General features: G+C 42.3%; 2 protein-coding genes across 2 annotated transcripts; both read right to left on the reverse strand.

Annotated features, from left to right (window-relative positions):
* Positions 1-1,937: 1,937 nt before the first annotated feature.
* Positions 1,938-7,322, reverse strand: gapdh (glyceraldehyde-3-phosphate dehydrogenase). Its single transcript, XM_041852652.2, has 11 exons — positions 7,256-7,322; positions 6,598-6,643; positions 5,018-5,120; positions 4,608-4,714; positions 4,243-4,333; positions 3,897-4,012; positions 3,697-3,778; positions 3,308-3,459; positions 2,824-2,902; positions 2,378-2,559; positions 1,938-2,263 (listed from the first exon to the last, which is right to left on the reverse strand). The coding sequence occupies exons 2-11, from the start codon at positions 6,618-6,620 to the stop codon at positions 2,194-2,196; spliced, it is 1,005 nt and encodes a 334-aa protein (XP_041708586.1). The 5' UTR covers positions 6,621-6,643; positions 7,256-7,322; the 3' UTR covers positions 1,938-2,193.
* Positions 7,323-11,231: 3,909 nt separating this feature from the next.
* wu:fj39g12 (C-type natriuretic peptide-like) lies at positions 11,232-13,491 on the reverse strand (the record flags this gene model as incomplete). Its single annotated transcript, XM_041852669.2, is given in 3 exon segments — positions 11,232-12,094; positions 12,353-12,539; positions 13,195-13,491. Coding segments are annotated over 2 exon segments (396 nt in total). The 3' UTR covers positions 11,232-11,797.
* Positions 13,492-15,633: the final 2,142 nt, after the last annotated feature.

Raw genomic sequence — 15,633 nt, forward strand, 5'->3', positions numbered from 1 at the left:
CTTTCTCTCTCTTCCATGCTCTCGCCCTCTTTCTCTCTCTGTACATCTATCACTCTTAATCTCTCTATCCATTGTTTAAATTGAATACCGTAGAAGAAGAAATATCACCACTTGTGATATAGTAACAAGAGCACACGTGTAACTGACTCTTAATTTGTATGTGTGTGTTTGTGTTTGTGTGTGTGTGTGTGTCTAACAATGAGAGCAATAACACCCTGGAGACACACGTCTTGTCGTTCAGTAAGATTATGGATGGATGATGATCTGACTACAGGAGATTAAGCCTTCTCTAACTGACTGCCATGTCAGAGCATGACGTGAGAGATATTAGACACAGGGATATTAAAATAAATACATAGCCTACTGGCTGCAAACTGAACAACTACATTAACCCGATCTTCAATCCTGCTCTTATTATGGGGCTTAAACCTACACACACAAGTCCGACTTGACTGACCCTGAGTGCGTGCACACACACACCTAACGCACACACACGTCTAACTTGAAAGGTTATATTAAACTGTCTGTTTTACGACCAGAGGATGCCTTGGAGTGTAGCAGTAGTGTTCAGCCTTCAACCTGTTGTTATCCCTTCTCTCCTGTTGACTCACATCTTAGTCCAGGAAGTCCTGCTGTGTTACTGTCACTAAAATATAAAACCTAATGTGACATAAAAATGTCAACCAATCACAAGTGGAGTGTTTTCACTCATTACAGCTAATAGACACTAATTAATTACTTATACAGTACTTGATTAAGTGTTCAATTTGAAGAACTCAGTGAGTTGAATGTTTGATGATCTAATTATGACTTATGATTATCCATTAGTATGATGGAAACCCAGTATTCTCTAAGCCCTTCTGTCCACTGTAAGCACTAAGAAGTCAACTATAGTGAAGTCCAGTGAAAGTGTGAGAACCTCCCTACATACACACATACTGTCAAGTCTACTGCAATCACGCTGTTAATTAAGCCTCCTGCAGCCACCATAGGACCACTATGCTGTGAAAACCCTAGTGGTTGCTTGTCTGTGAGCGAGTCAGAACTGTAAAGCCCAGTAGAGTTGGCTTACCTCTCTTCACTCTACCCTTTTGATTCTCTTGTCAATACCATCGATTGGGAATATTTTATGACGGCCAATTGCGTAATCATAATGGTCAGCCACTGTCAACTCTAGTTAGTCATGCCACAACACCCTTTGCTTAACAAATGGAGCAGGTATTGAACTGAACTGAGGAAGAGGGAATATAGAGAGAAATAATGATTCAACTCAGGAAGGGGGGAGAAAGAGAGAAATACGAGAATTTAAGACTGATGGTTTGGAAAGTGATGAGACAAAAGAAATGGATTTATTTTCACTTTTTGGATTCTGTGTGTATTGTTTTGTATTGCTAGGTATTACCGTACTGTTGGAGCTAGAAACAAGCATTTCACTGCTCCTTCAATAACATCTGCAAATCTGTGTGCGTGACCAATAAACTTTATTTTGATTTGAAAAGAGAGAACTGGCAGAGGAAGTGACGCAATCATAGAATTGAAATGAAACTGTCTGGGTTGTGTTTGAAATCATGGTTATGATCTCTGTCAAATGCATGGATTCTTACAGGAGTAAACTGATCAGATATATGCAAGCACCAGAGAGCAAAGCATTCAGATAAAGATATATTGTAGTTTACAGATCAACCTCATTGTATAGATACTGTACCTAAACTACTCCTATGTATCCAGGGTCAGGAATAATTGTGTTTGGGTTGGTTTACTATTTGGGTTGTATAGTGTTTTCATTGTGTATGAGTGATCTATCACTTCAGGTTCCTTAGCTTGATAAAAATAACAAAGGAATTATTTCTGGGTTTGTCCTTTCCCATTATCATCATGTCAATACTAAATAATGATCATTTTATCCCATCAAGTGAAAAACAACAGAAGATGCCATATTTACTCACAAACAGAGGACTTTTATTCCGCTTCTGAATGAAGCAGGTTCAGTGCAACAAACAGAGAAAATCTCTTCACACCCAAATTCCATCTCACCTTTCACAAGACCAGAACAGGGTCTTTACAATACAAAAAAATATAGATATATAGTTGTGATTGTTAGTTGTTTTTTTTATGCGGGTAACTTTCTCAGGCAAGTTAAGAGCGATAGTCCAATCAAATGGGGAATATGTGGGTAGCGTCTGGTTGGTTGCTTTACTCCTTGGTGGCCATGTGAGCCATCAGGTCAATGACGCGGTTGCTGTAGCCAAACTCATTGTCATACCTGGGGAGAGAAGAGAGAGACACGGTCAGGATTCTTCATCACTCACCAAGAATGTGTGTGTATAAGTGTGTGCATGTGTATCCGTGTGTATATTTGGAGAGGATAAATGCGTACCATGTAACCAGCTTGACGAAGTGGTCATTCAGAGCAATGCCAGCGCCGGCATCAAAGATGGAGGAGCGGGTGTCGCCGTTGAAGTCTGAAGACACAACCTGGTGCTCTGTGTATCCAAGAATTCCCTTCATGGGTCCATCGGCGGCAGCCTTGACAACCTTCTTGATGTCTTCGTAGCTGGCCTGTGGTTCAAGGAAACAAGAGGTGGGTTGTCAAATTGTTGCTACATTTCCATTGCTAACTAATCATGTATCAATGAATGTATTGTCTTGTCAACAATGGGCTTTACTGCTATCTTTATTTAACTAGGTGGTCACTTTGTGTCTAACAACTGGTCCTAGGACAGTGTTATCTTTCTGCTTGTATCAGCAGGTAAGGTACACTATAGAGACACTCAGACATGATGTGTATTGGCAGATTGGTAAGGCGGGGGTGGGGCTACTCACAGCCTTCTCCAGACGGACGGTCAGGTCAACCACTGAGACGTTGGGGGTGGGGACACGGAAGGCCATGCCAGTGATCTTGCTGTGAGAAAGAAGAGCGGGTGACCGCAGTGCAAGGTCAAAGTTCAACTTACTCCTCTATAGTTTGATATACAGACATAATAAGTGACTGGTTCTTAGACAAATGTCTGTGTTTCATTGCTATACATTTGACTGTTGACTGAAAACTGTGTAGTAGTGGCTGGCTACTAGTGTTATAAATGGGTTACTGGTGGTTAGTAGGAAGTTGTGATACTAGTGTTACAAGTGAATGTATTGTAATAGTGTTTTACTGGTGTCTAGATAGAGGTTGTGTTACAAGTGAATGTACAGCTGTATTGTAATAGTGTTTTACTGGCGTTAGTTGGAGGTTGTGAACTTGTGATATTATAATTGAGTGTATTGTTTTACTGGTTGTTATTGGTTATTTAGAGGTTGTGGTACTGACCCGTTCAGATCGGGGATGACCTTGCCGACAGCCTTGGCTGCTCCGGTGGAGGCAGGGATGATGTTCTGGCTGGCGCCACGTCCATCCCTCCACAGCTTTCCAGAGGGACCATCAACGGTTTTCTGGGTGGCGGTGACGGCGTGAACGGTGCTCTGAGGGAGAGAGAAAGAGGTATTAGGGGAAAGGGAGATGAGAGAGGAGGAGTGATCCATATTAAGGGGGTACAGAAGTGGTGGTAGTAGGGGAGGACTGGATAAGAAAAACAGAGACGGTGTGTTGGTGATCTTAAAAAACAGTCCATCCCCTGTACTGTACTGTTAGTGTTCCGTGTGAAATCTGTTAAGCCCTCTCTAGGTGATTGTTCCCCGGTGTTGTGTTTTAATCCGTACCATCAGACCCTCAATGATGTGGTAGTTGTCGTGGATGACCTTGGCCAGGGGAGCCAGGCAGTTGGTTGTGCATGAAGCATTGCTGTGGAGAGAGAGGTGTTAAATTATAGTCTGAACCACAACAGAATAGCCAGGGTGCTGCATGCAGTATCTGTTAAGTGGAGGGAGTGTGTGTTGAGTCGGAGGGAAGAGGGTCTCACCTGACAACCTTGAGGGAGTTCTCGTACTTCTCGTGGTTGACGCCCATGACGAACATGGGTGCATCAGCGCTGGGAGCGGAGATGACAACCCTCTTAGCACCGCCCTTCAGATGGGTCTGTAGGAGGAGGAGGGGGGGAAAGATGTTAGGAGTCCCTTATTTCATTTTTTTGTGGCCTGGTTAAATATCTTGTGGCCTAGTCATTGTATGTATTCAACATTGTGCACCAAATGCAGGTTAAGCCAGATGGGTAAAGTAATGTTATAAAGTAAGTAGTTATTTCTGTTCTAATGCTATTCCTATATCATACAGTTGTGGATGCACGGTCGACTGATGTGGATACTTACGGAGGCCTTCTCAATGGTGGTGAAAACACCTGTTGACTCAACCACATAGGTGGCACCAGCATCTCCCCACTTGATGTTAGCTGGGTCTTTCCTGCGACAGAGAGACAGAGGGAGAGAGAGAGAGAGAGAGAGAGAGAGAGAGAAGGTTCAGGGTTACGTTATAAGGAAGCAGAGCACCATAGATTACTAGACTATCATTGATGTTGTTTTAGATTCCACAAGGGGGCGCCATTCCATAAGGCCACAGGGGAATTTAGGTATCTCCTGCATATTCTACTGATACTGACCTGATTTTATGAATTTCTTTAGATGTGGAAATAAATGTGAATTATTTGTTTTATTTTTTCCTAAATTAATGAACTCACTCGTGGAACACAGTGATTTTGTGTCCATCGATGACCAGCTTGCCATCCTCAGCCTTGACCTCACCGTGGAAACGTCCGTGGGTGGAGTCATACTTGAACATGTAGACCTGAAGAGGGAAAGGAGGAGGTGAGTCACTTGGCCTATTGTTAACTGATCCTAAGTTATGACAGGGTCTTGGTTAGAGGCCTTGGTTTGTTCATTGAGGGCGTCATGGTGACAGCAACATTCAAAGGTCTTAACTTCTTGAAACTTAATAAGTTAGGGTGAATAACTTATATATACATAAGCTAAATATTTCACTATCTAAGCCTTACTTCTTTATATATGTTAGGAATCAATAATAATTAGGGGTGTGAGTTTTTGAGTGGGCTAGAAGTCCCTGGTCCATTGTAGGCTTTAGGCTACTCACCATGTAGTCCAGGTCGATAAAGGGGTCGTTGATGGCCACAATCTCAACTCCCTTCTTGGAGTGGAATGCAGCACGGGTCACCAGACGCCCGATACGGCCGAATCTGGGGGACAAGACGATTCATTCCATTAATCCTTGATGTCACAAGTCACACCCAGTCCTGATCAATACCATGGAATTTCATAAACCTGTCGCTATTGAAAAACAAATGAAGAAAATACTTGTATGCAATGTTAACTCCAAAGTCAGGCCACTAGGTTGTGGTAGTCCCCCATATTTCTCTCCTGTCTGTGTACCTGTATTTTAATGTAACAGCAGGAGCCTTGCTCAGTAGGGAGCCATGTTTCAAAGGTTGCAGATAGAAATGTCATGTATACAACTGAACTGACACATTTCTGTTCTACAACATCTGACTTGTGTAGCACCTGAAGCAAAAGACTAAAGACCGGATATAAAGAGCTTTCAAATAAATCTCAAAGGAACATGTGGCGACTAGGTGACCTCAAAAGAATGTATTTCCAGAGAAAGAGGACAGGGTTTAGGGGAGGGGTAGAGGGAGGTGTGTATCGTAGCCAGCAGAGGGAACCGGACTGAGGCTGTACTCTCTGGGGTGTAAAGTCTAACTGTCTACCCCTCATGTGGTAATCCTCCACCTGTTTGATTAGTAGAGAGTTACTTTTTAACTAGCTAATCAGGTTCACAGACAGACAGGCTCTGATACACACTGTCCTCAGAGAGGTGGAGGGGAGGAGGAGGAGAGGAGAGGTGGAGATGCAGATCCCCTTACAGATGTGATGAGTGAGGCCAAAGACACATTTTCAACTGTTTGTAGACTGGACAATAAAAATGTTCTATTCAACTCTAAGCACAAGGTGATCACTTGCCTACTAGTGAAAAGCACAAAACATCACAGAGAACAACAAGAGACCACCAGGGTGACTGTCCATGGGTTTGTGTGTGTCTGTGTTCTGCTAGTCAGAGTGTGCCTTCTGCAAAACACAAGTCTTTACACAGTTCATGCTCTTTAGTTGCTGAGCTATTTCAGAGTAAGACAGCTATTAAATGTATAGCCATTGAATGTTCTGATGGTTCAGAATGTCAACAAGACACTGTACTGTACCCCTGACCTTCTCTCCAAAGGTTGCCTGGCTAAAAAAAGAATGGCGCAAGAGAGAAGGGTACAGAGAGGAGGGTCATGAAAGCCAAGCTCCTCTCAGGGCTCGTCTGAATACTACATGTCACCGGGGATGACTATCATATGCAACTTGTGTATCTTGCAAACAGAGGGCGGGTCCTTTCAAAGGGGGATCAGTACACCCTGTGTGAGGTTACCAGGGTACATCCATTAGTAAGGAATGATGTACTGAAATCTTGATTGTATTAATTCCTATATTTTAGTTATTATTAATTTATATTAGCCAGATTGCCATTTCAAATAGATGTCTGGTTTTAATGCTTAAGCTCTGCACTAGGTCAAAGCTAGAGTAGGAGATTCTAACACTGTCTGTGTGGTGGTGATAAATTGTTAGATTGTGGGTTTTGTTGTGTTAGTTAAGGGGTTAAATGAAAATGTATCTTACCCATTGACACCTACTTTCACCATTTTGCCTGAGTTGGTCTAGTCCTCTGCAGGGGGGAGGGAGAACGAGAGACATTAGCTATTAAACAAATATTGACCATCTGTTATGATTTCTGGGGATTTCCATACTTTATGGCATAGAACTTTGCAACTGAGTTATAGCTTTAAGATAAGCAGAGGCATAGAGAACATAGCATAGCATGAGAGAGAGAGAGAGAGAGCGAGAGAGAGTGAGAATGCATTTTGAAGCACAGCAAAATGTTTTAAACTGGAGTAAATGTGTGATGAGTCTATTCTAGCAAAATGCACCAACATGTTGTAAGCAACAGTTATGAACTTTGAAAGTCTAATTCAACTTTGAGTCAGGGATTCAGAGTTCAATCATGGCAGATTGAAGTCACTTTAACAAGAGGTTTGAATATCCTCTTCTGGAAGAAAGAAAAAGCTATAGATATCAAGTAATTCGAACTGCATCTCAACACCTATGAAACGAAATAAATGGCCATACATGCAACAAGTCTTAGAATAGACCAAACAATCGCAAGGTCGTCAAGCCAAAAACGGACAATCTCCCTAATCTTCTTGCTATCTAGGCCCATATTATCCCCATCCATTAACTTAGTTAGATATCCTAATGTAGCCGTTGCTTGGTCATTTACCGTTTGTGAGATGCCTCAATCCTGTCTTACGACTTTTGGGTGTGAGTGGGGACAGGCAGAGCTGGGCTTCCTATTTATTTCCACCCTGTATGGACACGCCCCTTTGTGTGCTACGGGCTCTAAACCCCGCCCCCTTTCAGAATGTGAAGGTCATAAGGAAGTTGTGACGGGTCAGCGTATTAGAAATGTCGTTTATGTAGCCTAACAGTAAATCTGCATTAGCAATAGTATGAAAACATTAATTGAAATACTTAATTATTCAAATGGGTCTTGCTGTGTTCACCCCCTTGCCTGATATTTAAACTAAAGCTGGCCTAAAGTAGCATTGATTTCGTGGGTGATAGTGAATAGTGTAGGCCTGAATATTGATTTAAGTGCTTTCACTTTGATTTATTTTGCTCTCAAGGAAGTTCATCAGACTCTCTGTATCTGTCTGAATATATGGCCCTCTTTTTTCACTCAAGGCCGCCACATTCAAACTATAGATTTCATTAACACTGAATGTTTTTTTAAAAATAACTTTTTAAACCTTCCCATGACTTTACGTCTGAAGCATAGGAACAGATGAGGAGACACTATACAGATATAATAAGTCCTTAGATGGCGAAATGAAAAAGTAGAGGGTCCGTTCCTGTGTGACCTTCTCACTAGATAGGGAGAGCCAGACAGAGAGAGCAAACGGCGGATCAAATCACTTTCCTCCACAGTGTGACATTTACAGTCCAAAGACCATGACCCTTCACTTTCAACCTCTCTCTCTCTCTCCTCTCCTTCTCCTGCCTGGGGTGTGAGGAGGGCTGTGTGGACCTATGGCCATGACCTGGTCAGTCAATAGAGTCTGAACACATCACATTGTGCGCGTTTGCATGCCTTAGGCCTAGACACAGTTCCCATAGAAATAACTTGTGTGGGTGTGTTTTTGTCTGTCTACTCAAGTGACTTCTGTGTCTAAGGAGTTGAGTTCTATCTATGTCAGAGTAACCGAATGGCAAGTCTGGTTTTAATGCAAGACTGGGTCCATGTATCTGGTTTTGTTCACTTGGTGTCTCAAAAGAACATTCTGAACAAGAACACCCAAGGATTTTAGTTCTCTAAATGAAACTACCCCTCCAGCCTTTTCTTATGTACAGAAATCCAGGCTGTCTGGCCGTTGTAGGGGACAATTATATATGTATCCCTGTGTCATGTGGCGAATGTTCCTAATTTGAGAGCCTTATCTTTTGCTTTAACAAGAAACAGCCCACCTTGTATATTCTAGTGTACCACCCTCCTAAGCCTAAACCTAAAAATAGTTTGTTCATTGCAGAATTCTCTGACCTGCTGTCTTTGGTTATGTCAGGGTTATTCTTGGAGATCTAAACATTCATGTGTGTTGCCCAAATAATGCACTAGCTAGGGAGTTTTTAACCCGTTAGAATCCTTTAACTTTGTGCTACATGCCACAGGGCCTACACACAACCAAGGCCATACTGTTGATCTCGTGCTGTCCTATGGTCTGAATATTGATCACTTGGAAACTATTGATGTCTGTGTCTCTGACCATCTCAGTGTTGTTTTAAAAATGTTTCTCCTCCTCCTCCTAAATATGTGTTTGCCCCCACTTGCAAAAACTTGCTCTCACATCATTATCTCCACAACTCCTAGTAAGTACATTTACGAATGCTTTTTGATCCTCTACTACTGATCCTGTTATTTGTCATCACACCGATGATTTCCAAGTTTCAATGAGGCTACTTTAGACTCAGTGGCACCAGTTAAAACCAGTAACTGAAAGGTGGCTGGTTTGAATCCCCAAGTCGACTAGGTGAAAAATCAGTTGATGTGGCCTTGAGTAAGGCACTTAACTCTAATTGCTCCATGGTCGCCGTCAATAATGGCTGATCCCTGGCTGTGACCTCACTCTCCGAGGGTTGTCCAAAAAAAAAAACGATTATCTAATTCACACGTGTATAAAACACACTTGTACATGTGTGAAGTAATTATTATTACTGAAAAATGTAAACTGTTTTTTAATAATTTCTTATGCTCATAAATGACCCATTAGGTCAATAGGAATATAAAACTACGAATTAGTAGAGTCTGAACCCTTAGGCCTTTGGCCCATATGCCTCTATAAGCAAAGCACACAACAACCTGTACCTAAATATCACAGTGAAGGAAGTAACACAGAACTAGCGTAACATGTTCTCCAACATAGCACGACATGCCATGACGCATGACACATGAACAACGGGACCACCCATACACAAAAATGTATGCACGCATGACTGTAAGTCGCTTTGGATAAAAGCGTCTGCTAAATGGCATATTATATTATTATTATTATGTTCAACAGCACAATTGCAGTCATGCCACCCTGCGCTAATATCTTTGTCACAGGTCTTGTGATTTAGGGTGGTGACGAGCCAATGACCTGGGCATAGTTGAACTACCACGACCCGATGTGAACATGCACTGCTCTTGGCCTCCGCTGCACAGCTTAAGGTCAGAGAGGTGAAGTAAAGGTTGTTCTATAAATAGAAGCAGACGGTCTACTCCTTGGTGGATGGTATATACTGGTGATACTGTGTACTGTATTTGACCCTACCTCATATCACACCACATGATCACACAGTCATCATAGGTCATATTATAGTCCATGGTAGGCTAATATAAAGGCCAACTTCTCCCTTGAGGTTTTTCATGTAGGCCTACATATTTCTGTAAGAAAAGGATTCATTTGTGTTGATAATTCACTGTTGAGTTGGTTAGTTATGTTCAGTTCATGCATTTATATTTGTGTAGTGCTTTGGGACAAAAGTAATGGGACAGAATCACTTATATGTGTATTAAAGTAGTAACAAGATAATTGTGTGTCTGTAACTTTCTCACTCATCATTATTCACTATTCATTCAGGACTATCAGTAATCATGGTAGCATCCACATTCATATAGAAGTGTTTAGAAACATATTATATTCTTATTTACAATAAAAGAATGACACAATACATTATTTATCATTAATTTCTATTGGGCACAAAATAATCGGAAACACAACCAAAACAAACAGCAAATGCATCCAACAAATGTGTAGACTCACAAGCTTGATGCAATCATTACATGCTATGAATATGGGACCAAATACTTCACTTTTTACTACTTTAATACAGCAATCCTACAACCCTGGAGTTGCCAGCACTGTCTATGCTCCAACTAACTTGAGGTATCTGAAAATGTCTTTAGATTTGACAGCTGGTACACCTCTGGTAAAACATGCATCAGAAAGGCCTACACCTGGTTTCATGTGCTGCTAAATTATCAGCAGTCTCATAATGTCCATTAGCAGAGTCCAGTACTTCGGTTGGGACCTGGCAACATGATAGACTATTTCAGACTGACCTCTTGTGGTTTACTTTAGGGACTGCATCCAGTCTTTTAACCTGAGTTAACCTCTTCTGTGATGAACACCCTACTGACTCTCAGTATCCAACTCCCAACCCCTGGTGAAATGCCATCTTTCCCCAACCCAGCTGACAAAGGAGAACTGTGTTTCAAGAGAGAAGATTATGTTCTGTTTTGGCAGTATTTGTTATATATACAAGAGTTAACTCCCTTCTATAAGTGAGATACTAACTACATAGTAAAATCAGTTTGGAAGCATCAGTGGTAGGTTGATTAGTGTAGATCCAAGCCCTAATTGGTCTGCCCACACAAGCCCACCATGTGATGCAGGCATTTCATTTAGCTCTGAGGAAGAAATTTACCTTCTCTCTCTCTCTCTCAGCTGCCTGTGGCAGATTTAATAAAAACAACCATGGAAACAGAGGTATAAATATCTACTGTGAGAAATTGAACCTTCAAATTGAATGGAAATGCATGAATATGTAGATGTCGCATGCCAATGTGAAATTAACAAATGAAGGAGTAGAGGATTTGAAGATGAATCTGACACTGGAAGATGTCAGGACTTAAATAGAACACAACACTCAGTACAACATGGTTTCAGTGTACATTTATTCATGCCAAATGTATGTAAAATCAATAGCAGAGAGAAGAAACATTTTATTAGAATTATATTATATTATAATCTTTTTTCAAATATTTATTTCCATTAAAACATGCCATAACACAACTATTCCTGCAGGATTAACAAGGACAATATTAGAAAAGAAAGACAAAACTTTTAAATACTTAGTTTTAAATAAAGTGCAGGTTTACTGTCAAAACAACACTCAAAGACTTAAAATAGAATAACAGCTTGATGTAAACATAACTCTGATACTTTCAAGATTCAAATGAATACATGTACAATATAAGTACAGCTAATCCCTTCCAACAGCCAGGAGACATACAGAGTAACTTTCACTAAGCTCGATGGAACCACATTAGCAATACAGCAAGTACACTACAGTTACACTACATGTAGACATCATTTGTACTTACATTAACATCCTTGTTTTCACTACCTGTGTGTAAATGACTGTGTGCCATGTAGCAGCCTACTGTGTGTGTGTGTCCTCATATCCCCTGAGGGACGTCAGTCTCTTCCTCTCTCTCTCTCCACTAGCAGCCCAGTCCACTCATTGACCCGATCCTGTCCAGTTTGAGTCCGAAGCATCCTCGGTTCCACCCCCTCCTCGACCGGTCCGTCACAGCTCTTTTCTGATTGGCCAGGGTCCCCTTCAGGAGGCGGAGCCAGGTGCTGTCGCCCTGTGCTGGTATGTCAGCCCATTTGGGGTACTCAGAGACTTTAACCCCGGAAGTGAAAGCCGAGGAGGGCTCCTCTGGTTGGCTGCTCACCAGGTTCTCCAGGTCATCCAGGGTCAGGTCGTTGTAGCGTTCCAGAAACTGCTCAACAAACTAGGCAGGAACAACAAATATGCTGTTATTATTACTACGCAGAAAAATCCAATGAGAGCTCCGTAAAAAGTTATTGATGATCAATCTCTGCACTCAATCCAAATATACCCTCTACTCCACTCTTCCCTACCCTCCGCTCTGTCCCACTCTCCCCAGCTCCCCCTCCATAACTTCGCACTCCCCCCCTCCTTCTCCATCTCCATATCCCCTCTTCTTCCCATTCTACTCCCACTCCCCCTCTCCCTTCACCCTCCGTACCTGGATGGCATCAGGTGAGGGGTGCAGGGTGCGCCCCTCTGTGTGCTCCAGGGGTGCTATCAGGAGCAGAGCAGCACAGAGCAGTGCTGGGTACAGCATGGCAGCAGTGAGTAGAGGGAGGGCGGGAGCAGTAATGCAGGAGACTGGCTGGACACGACTACACAGATACTGCAATGACAACAGGATTCTGTAAAAACATAGAGAAATTAATATTAATACGCCACTATAGATAATACAGTGACTATTGATACAACTATAATACATCTCTAAAACTATACAGAAAAAGTATTATGACTACACATCACACAGAGCAATGACCACTACCACGACGCTACTGACCATACAGAGAAATTAGTGTTGATGCTTTATGATTACTTTTAATACCCCGATGTTAATAATAAAATACATGAGAAAAACTTCATTTTCCCCAAGGGAGAAATTGCCTTGTAAACACAATATACTGCTGTATGAAAATCTGAGACGAGGTAGAAATTGTGAAATGATGTCTGTGAGATGATTAGTAATTTTCATTTAATATCTTATAAAACATCATATCTACAAATGAGCCCCTGATTCCTCTATAACACATCAGTACATTATACTTTCTGCTTCTTCATGATCAAATAGACATGGCTGCGTCTAAGTATTTACTCAGGAATAATAATTATTACATGATAATAACATACTAAATACACATTTTTCTTCATTGTATATGGTGAAACAAGCAGCAATACCTACTTTTTGGAACAAATCCTCTGTGTCTAATCAACCTGAAAGCACAGGTGCATAACCTCTCACCATTTGGCTAAACAAACAAATAAACAATGCATGAAATAACTCACACTTTCTTGTCTTCTTCTCTTGTCTCCGATGCTGTGGGTCACTGTGTGCTCTCACAGGCTGCGCTCCATCTCTCTCTCTCTCACGCAGTCTCTCCCTCTCCTCTGTCAGCTACCTCTCACTGTTTGGCACCTGCTGAAAGCATCACTATCTCACGCTTTGACCCTCCTTTTCTCCTCTTCCCTCTCTCTCAGTGATGGTATTGAAGGGATGAGGTTGTCTCTTGCGTTTGTGTTTGCTTGGCAGCAGTTTAATGTTAGTGTATCAGCTGGGATGATGCGGTGGGTTTATACTGCCAAATATCCTCCCCGCGGCCCCCTCCATCTCCCCTCCCCTACTTTATCACTGGGATGATGTCATGGCAGTAGGAGTGTTTGTCATCACCAAGGTGACTAGAGGTTGCCGGTGGCCAAACATCTCCGCTGCTCGGAACACAATGATGTAACGGGAGGACACCCGCCAGGGTCAAAGGGCAAACAGAAACTTGACAAGAGCGCCAAAGGGGTACAGTTAGCTAAATTGTGTTAAGACGCCAATTGCTAATGTGCTAAATATGATCACAATTGATATCAGGTCTCACACCCACAGAACTGAACTGTAACTGTAACTGGACCTACAGTGGAGGTCCTCCTCCATCGGTCTGGTAACCCCATCACCCCATCAGTAGGTGTGCATCTATCCCTGCACTGCATTTGTGTCATAGCATCTCTGCTGTGTAACAGTGGTCATTGCAAAGCCTCACTTTCCATCCTGTGTGTTTATAGCCTCGCTCTACCCACAGTGAGTTACAGTGTGTCCGTACCATCTGCTCTCAGCCCCCTGCAGCCTCTCTGCCATAACACCAGCAGGTATGACACACAAAAGTTCAACACATGCTCTGATCACCAGCAGACTAATCTCAGCACCCAGAACCAAATCTCTCATACACAGGCCACCGCATGAGCATTGACCTGATTGGCTATAGCCTACAGCCGTGTTGTAGTCAACGAGTCTCGAGACCACATATTGAGTGTCTCGGTCCTGTCTCGGTGTCGGATACATTTGTACTCAGTCTTCACTTGGTCTCGGACAGTGAGGACTCGTAATTTCTTCCCGAGACCAGCGGAGTAAAAAACTCATAATTTTCAGCTTCCATTCATTCAGCGCATAAAACCGCTTCGCCAGGCCAAATACATACACTCCTTACTTGAAAACCTGAATATCTTAACAGTCTTTATATCTATTATAGACATCACAGGAGGTTGGTGGCACCTTAATTGGGGAGGACGGGCTCGAGGTAATGGCTGGAGCAGAATAGGTGGAATGGCATCAAACACATGGTTTCTATGTGTTTGATGCCATTCCATTCGCTACGTTCCAGCAATTATTATGAACCGTCCTCCCCTCAGCAGCCTCCACTGATAGACATGTTTGCGCAGTGGCAAACCTATAGGCCTTCAGCGTGTGACAGGTTCGTGATTCCGAAAGGACAGCAACCCTAATACCAGCGCACTCATGTAGGAGTGCACTTTTTGTAAAACACAAAGGGCCAGTGGTGTAGTGCACAAAGTAGACTACACAATCTTAAAGCACGCACGTGAAATACATTCACATGCGCGCCGCACACATAGCCTAGTTTCAACGGAATATCATCTGCAGGCACGAAGTGTGCAGCCCTCAACTGGTTTTGGCATGGAGCAGCTCACAGACAAATGACATCGGTAGGGTAGGAAAGACATTTCAACTTATATCTACCAGTAAATGTTAATCAAGGCAACAATGGGTATGCAAACCAGGTATTGAAAAAGTTTAGTCCGAAGTGTTGGTTAGTAGGCTATTTGTGTGCAATATTGTCATCATGAGCTGTTTGCATCAGGGGCGTAGACATGGATGGGCCTGGGTGGACAGAGGCCCACCCACTGGGGAGCCAGGCCCTGACAGGCCCACCCAATCAGATTGATGTGGTTTAAGCATTGTTGTAGACTTAGACCCTCACATTTGTGTCTTTTTTATATTTAAAAAAGTGTGATTTTGAGAGTGAAAATCTAAAAAATCTATAGGAAAATCTTAAAAAACCATAGGGAAACATAGAATTTTCCACACAGGGTGCCTTTCCTTTGCTGGGCGGGCTGTATGGGAACTTTTTGGCAAAATTAGAGTATACCCACATCTCCAGGCACCACTACACCACTGCATAGGTCCGATGGAAAGACAACAGTCACACACAGCATGATGTTAAAGGATAAGCAGTCCATAAACTCAGGACATATTAAGCCAGTAGGTCCCAATCATAGAATACAAAAACACAACCATTAAGCATTTCCCAATCGAAATGTACAACTATTACTTCCCATTGAAAAAAACATTTCACGTTTAGCACACAGAGTAAATGGTGACCAAAGTTTAAAGTGGAACTGACAGCGTTTTAACTACTTTAACAACAATCATAATATCAGTCAACA

The sequence above is a fragment of the Coregonus clupeaformis genome, unplaced genomic scaffold (assembly GCF_020615455.1).
Source record: "Coregonus clupeaformis isolate EN_2021a unplaced genomic scaffold, ASM2061545v1 scaf0440, whole genome shotgun sequence".
NCBI lineage: Eukaryota > Metazoa > Chordata > Actinopteri > Salmoniformes > Salmonidae > Coregonus > Coregonus clupeaformis.

Bases quoted from the DNA above. Each gene is read 5' to 3' on its own strand.
- gapdh (XM_041852652.2), bottom strand. From the start codon at position 6,620: ATGGTGAAAGTAGGTGTCAATGG. The intron at 4,334-4,607 runs GTGAGTTCATTA...TCTCTGTCGCAG, and splicing joins AAAATCACTGTGTTCCACGA to GAAAGACCCAGCTAACATCA. The intron at 3,779-3,896 runs GTGAGACCCTCT...CTCTCTCCACAG, and splicing joins AACTCCCTCAAGGTTGTCAG to CAATGCTTCATGCACAACCA.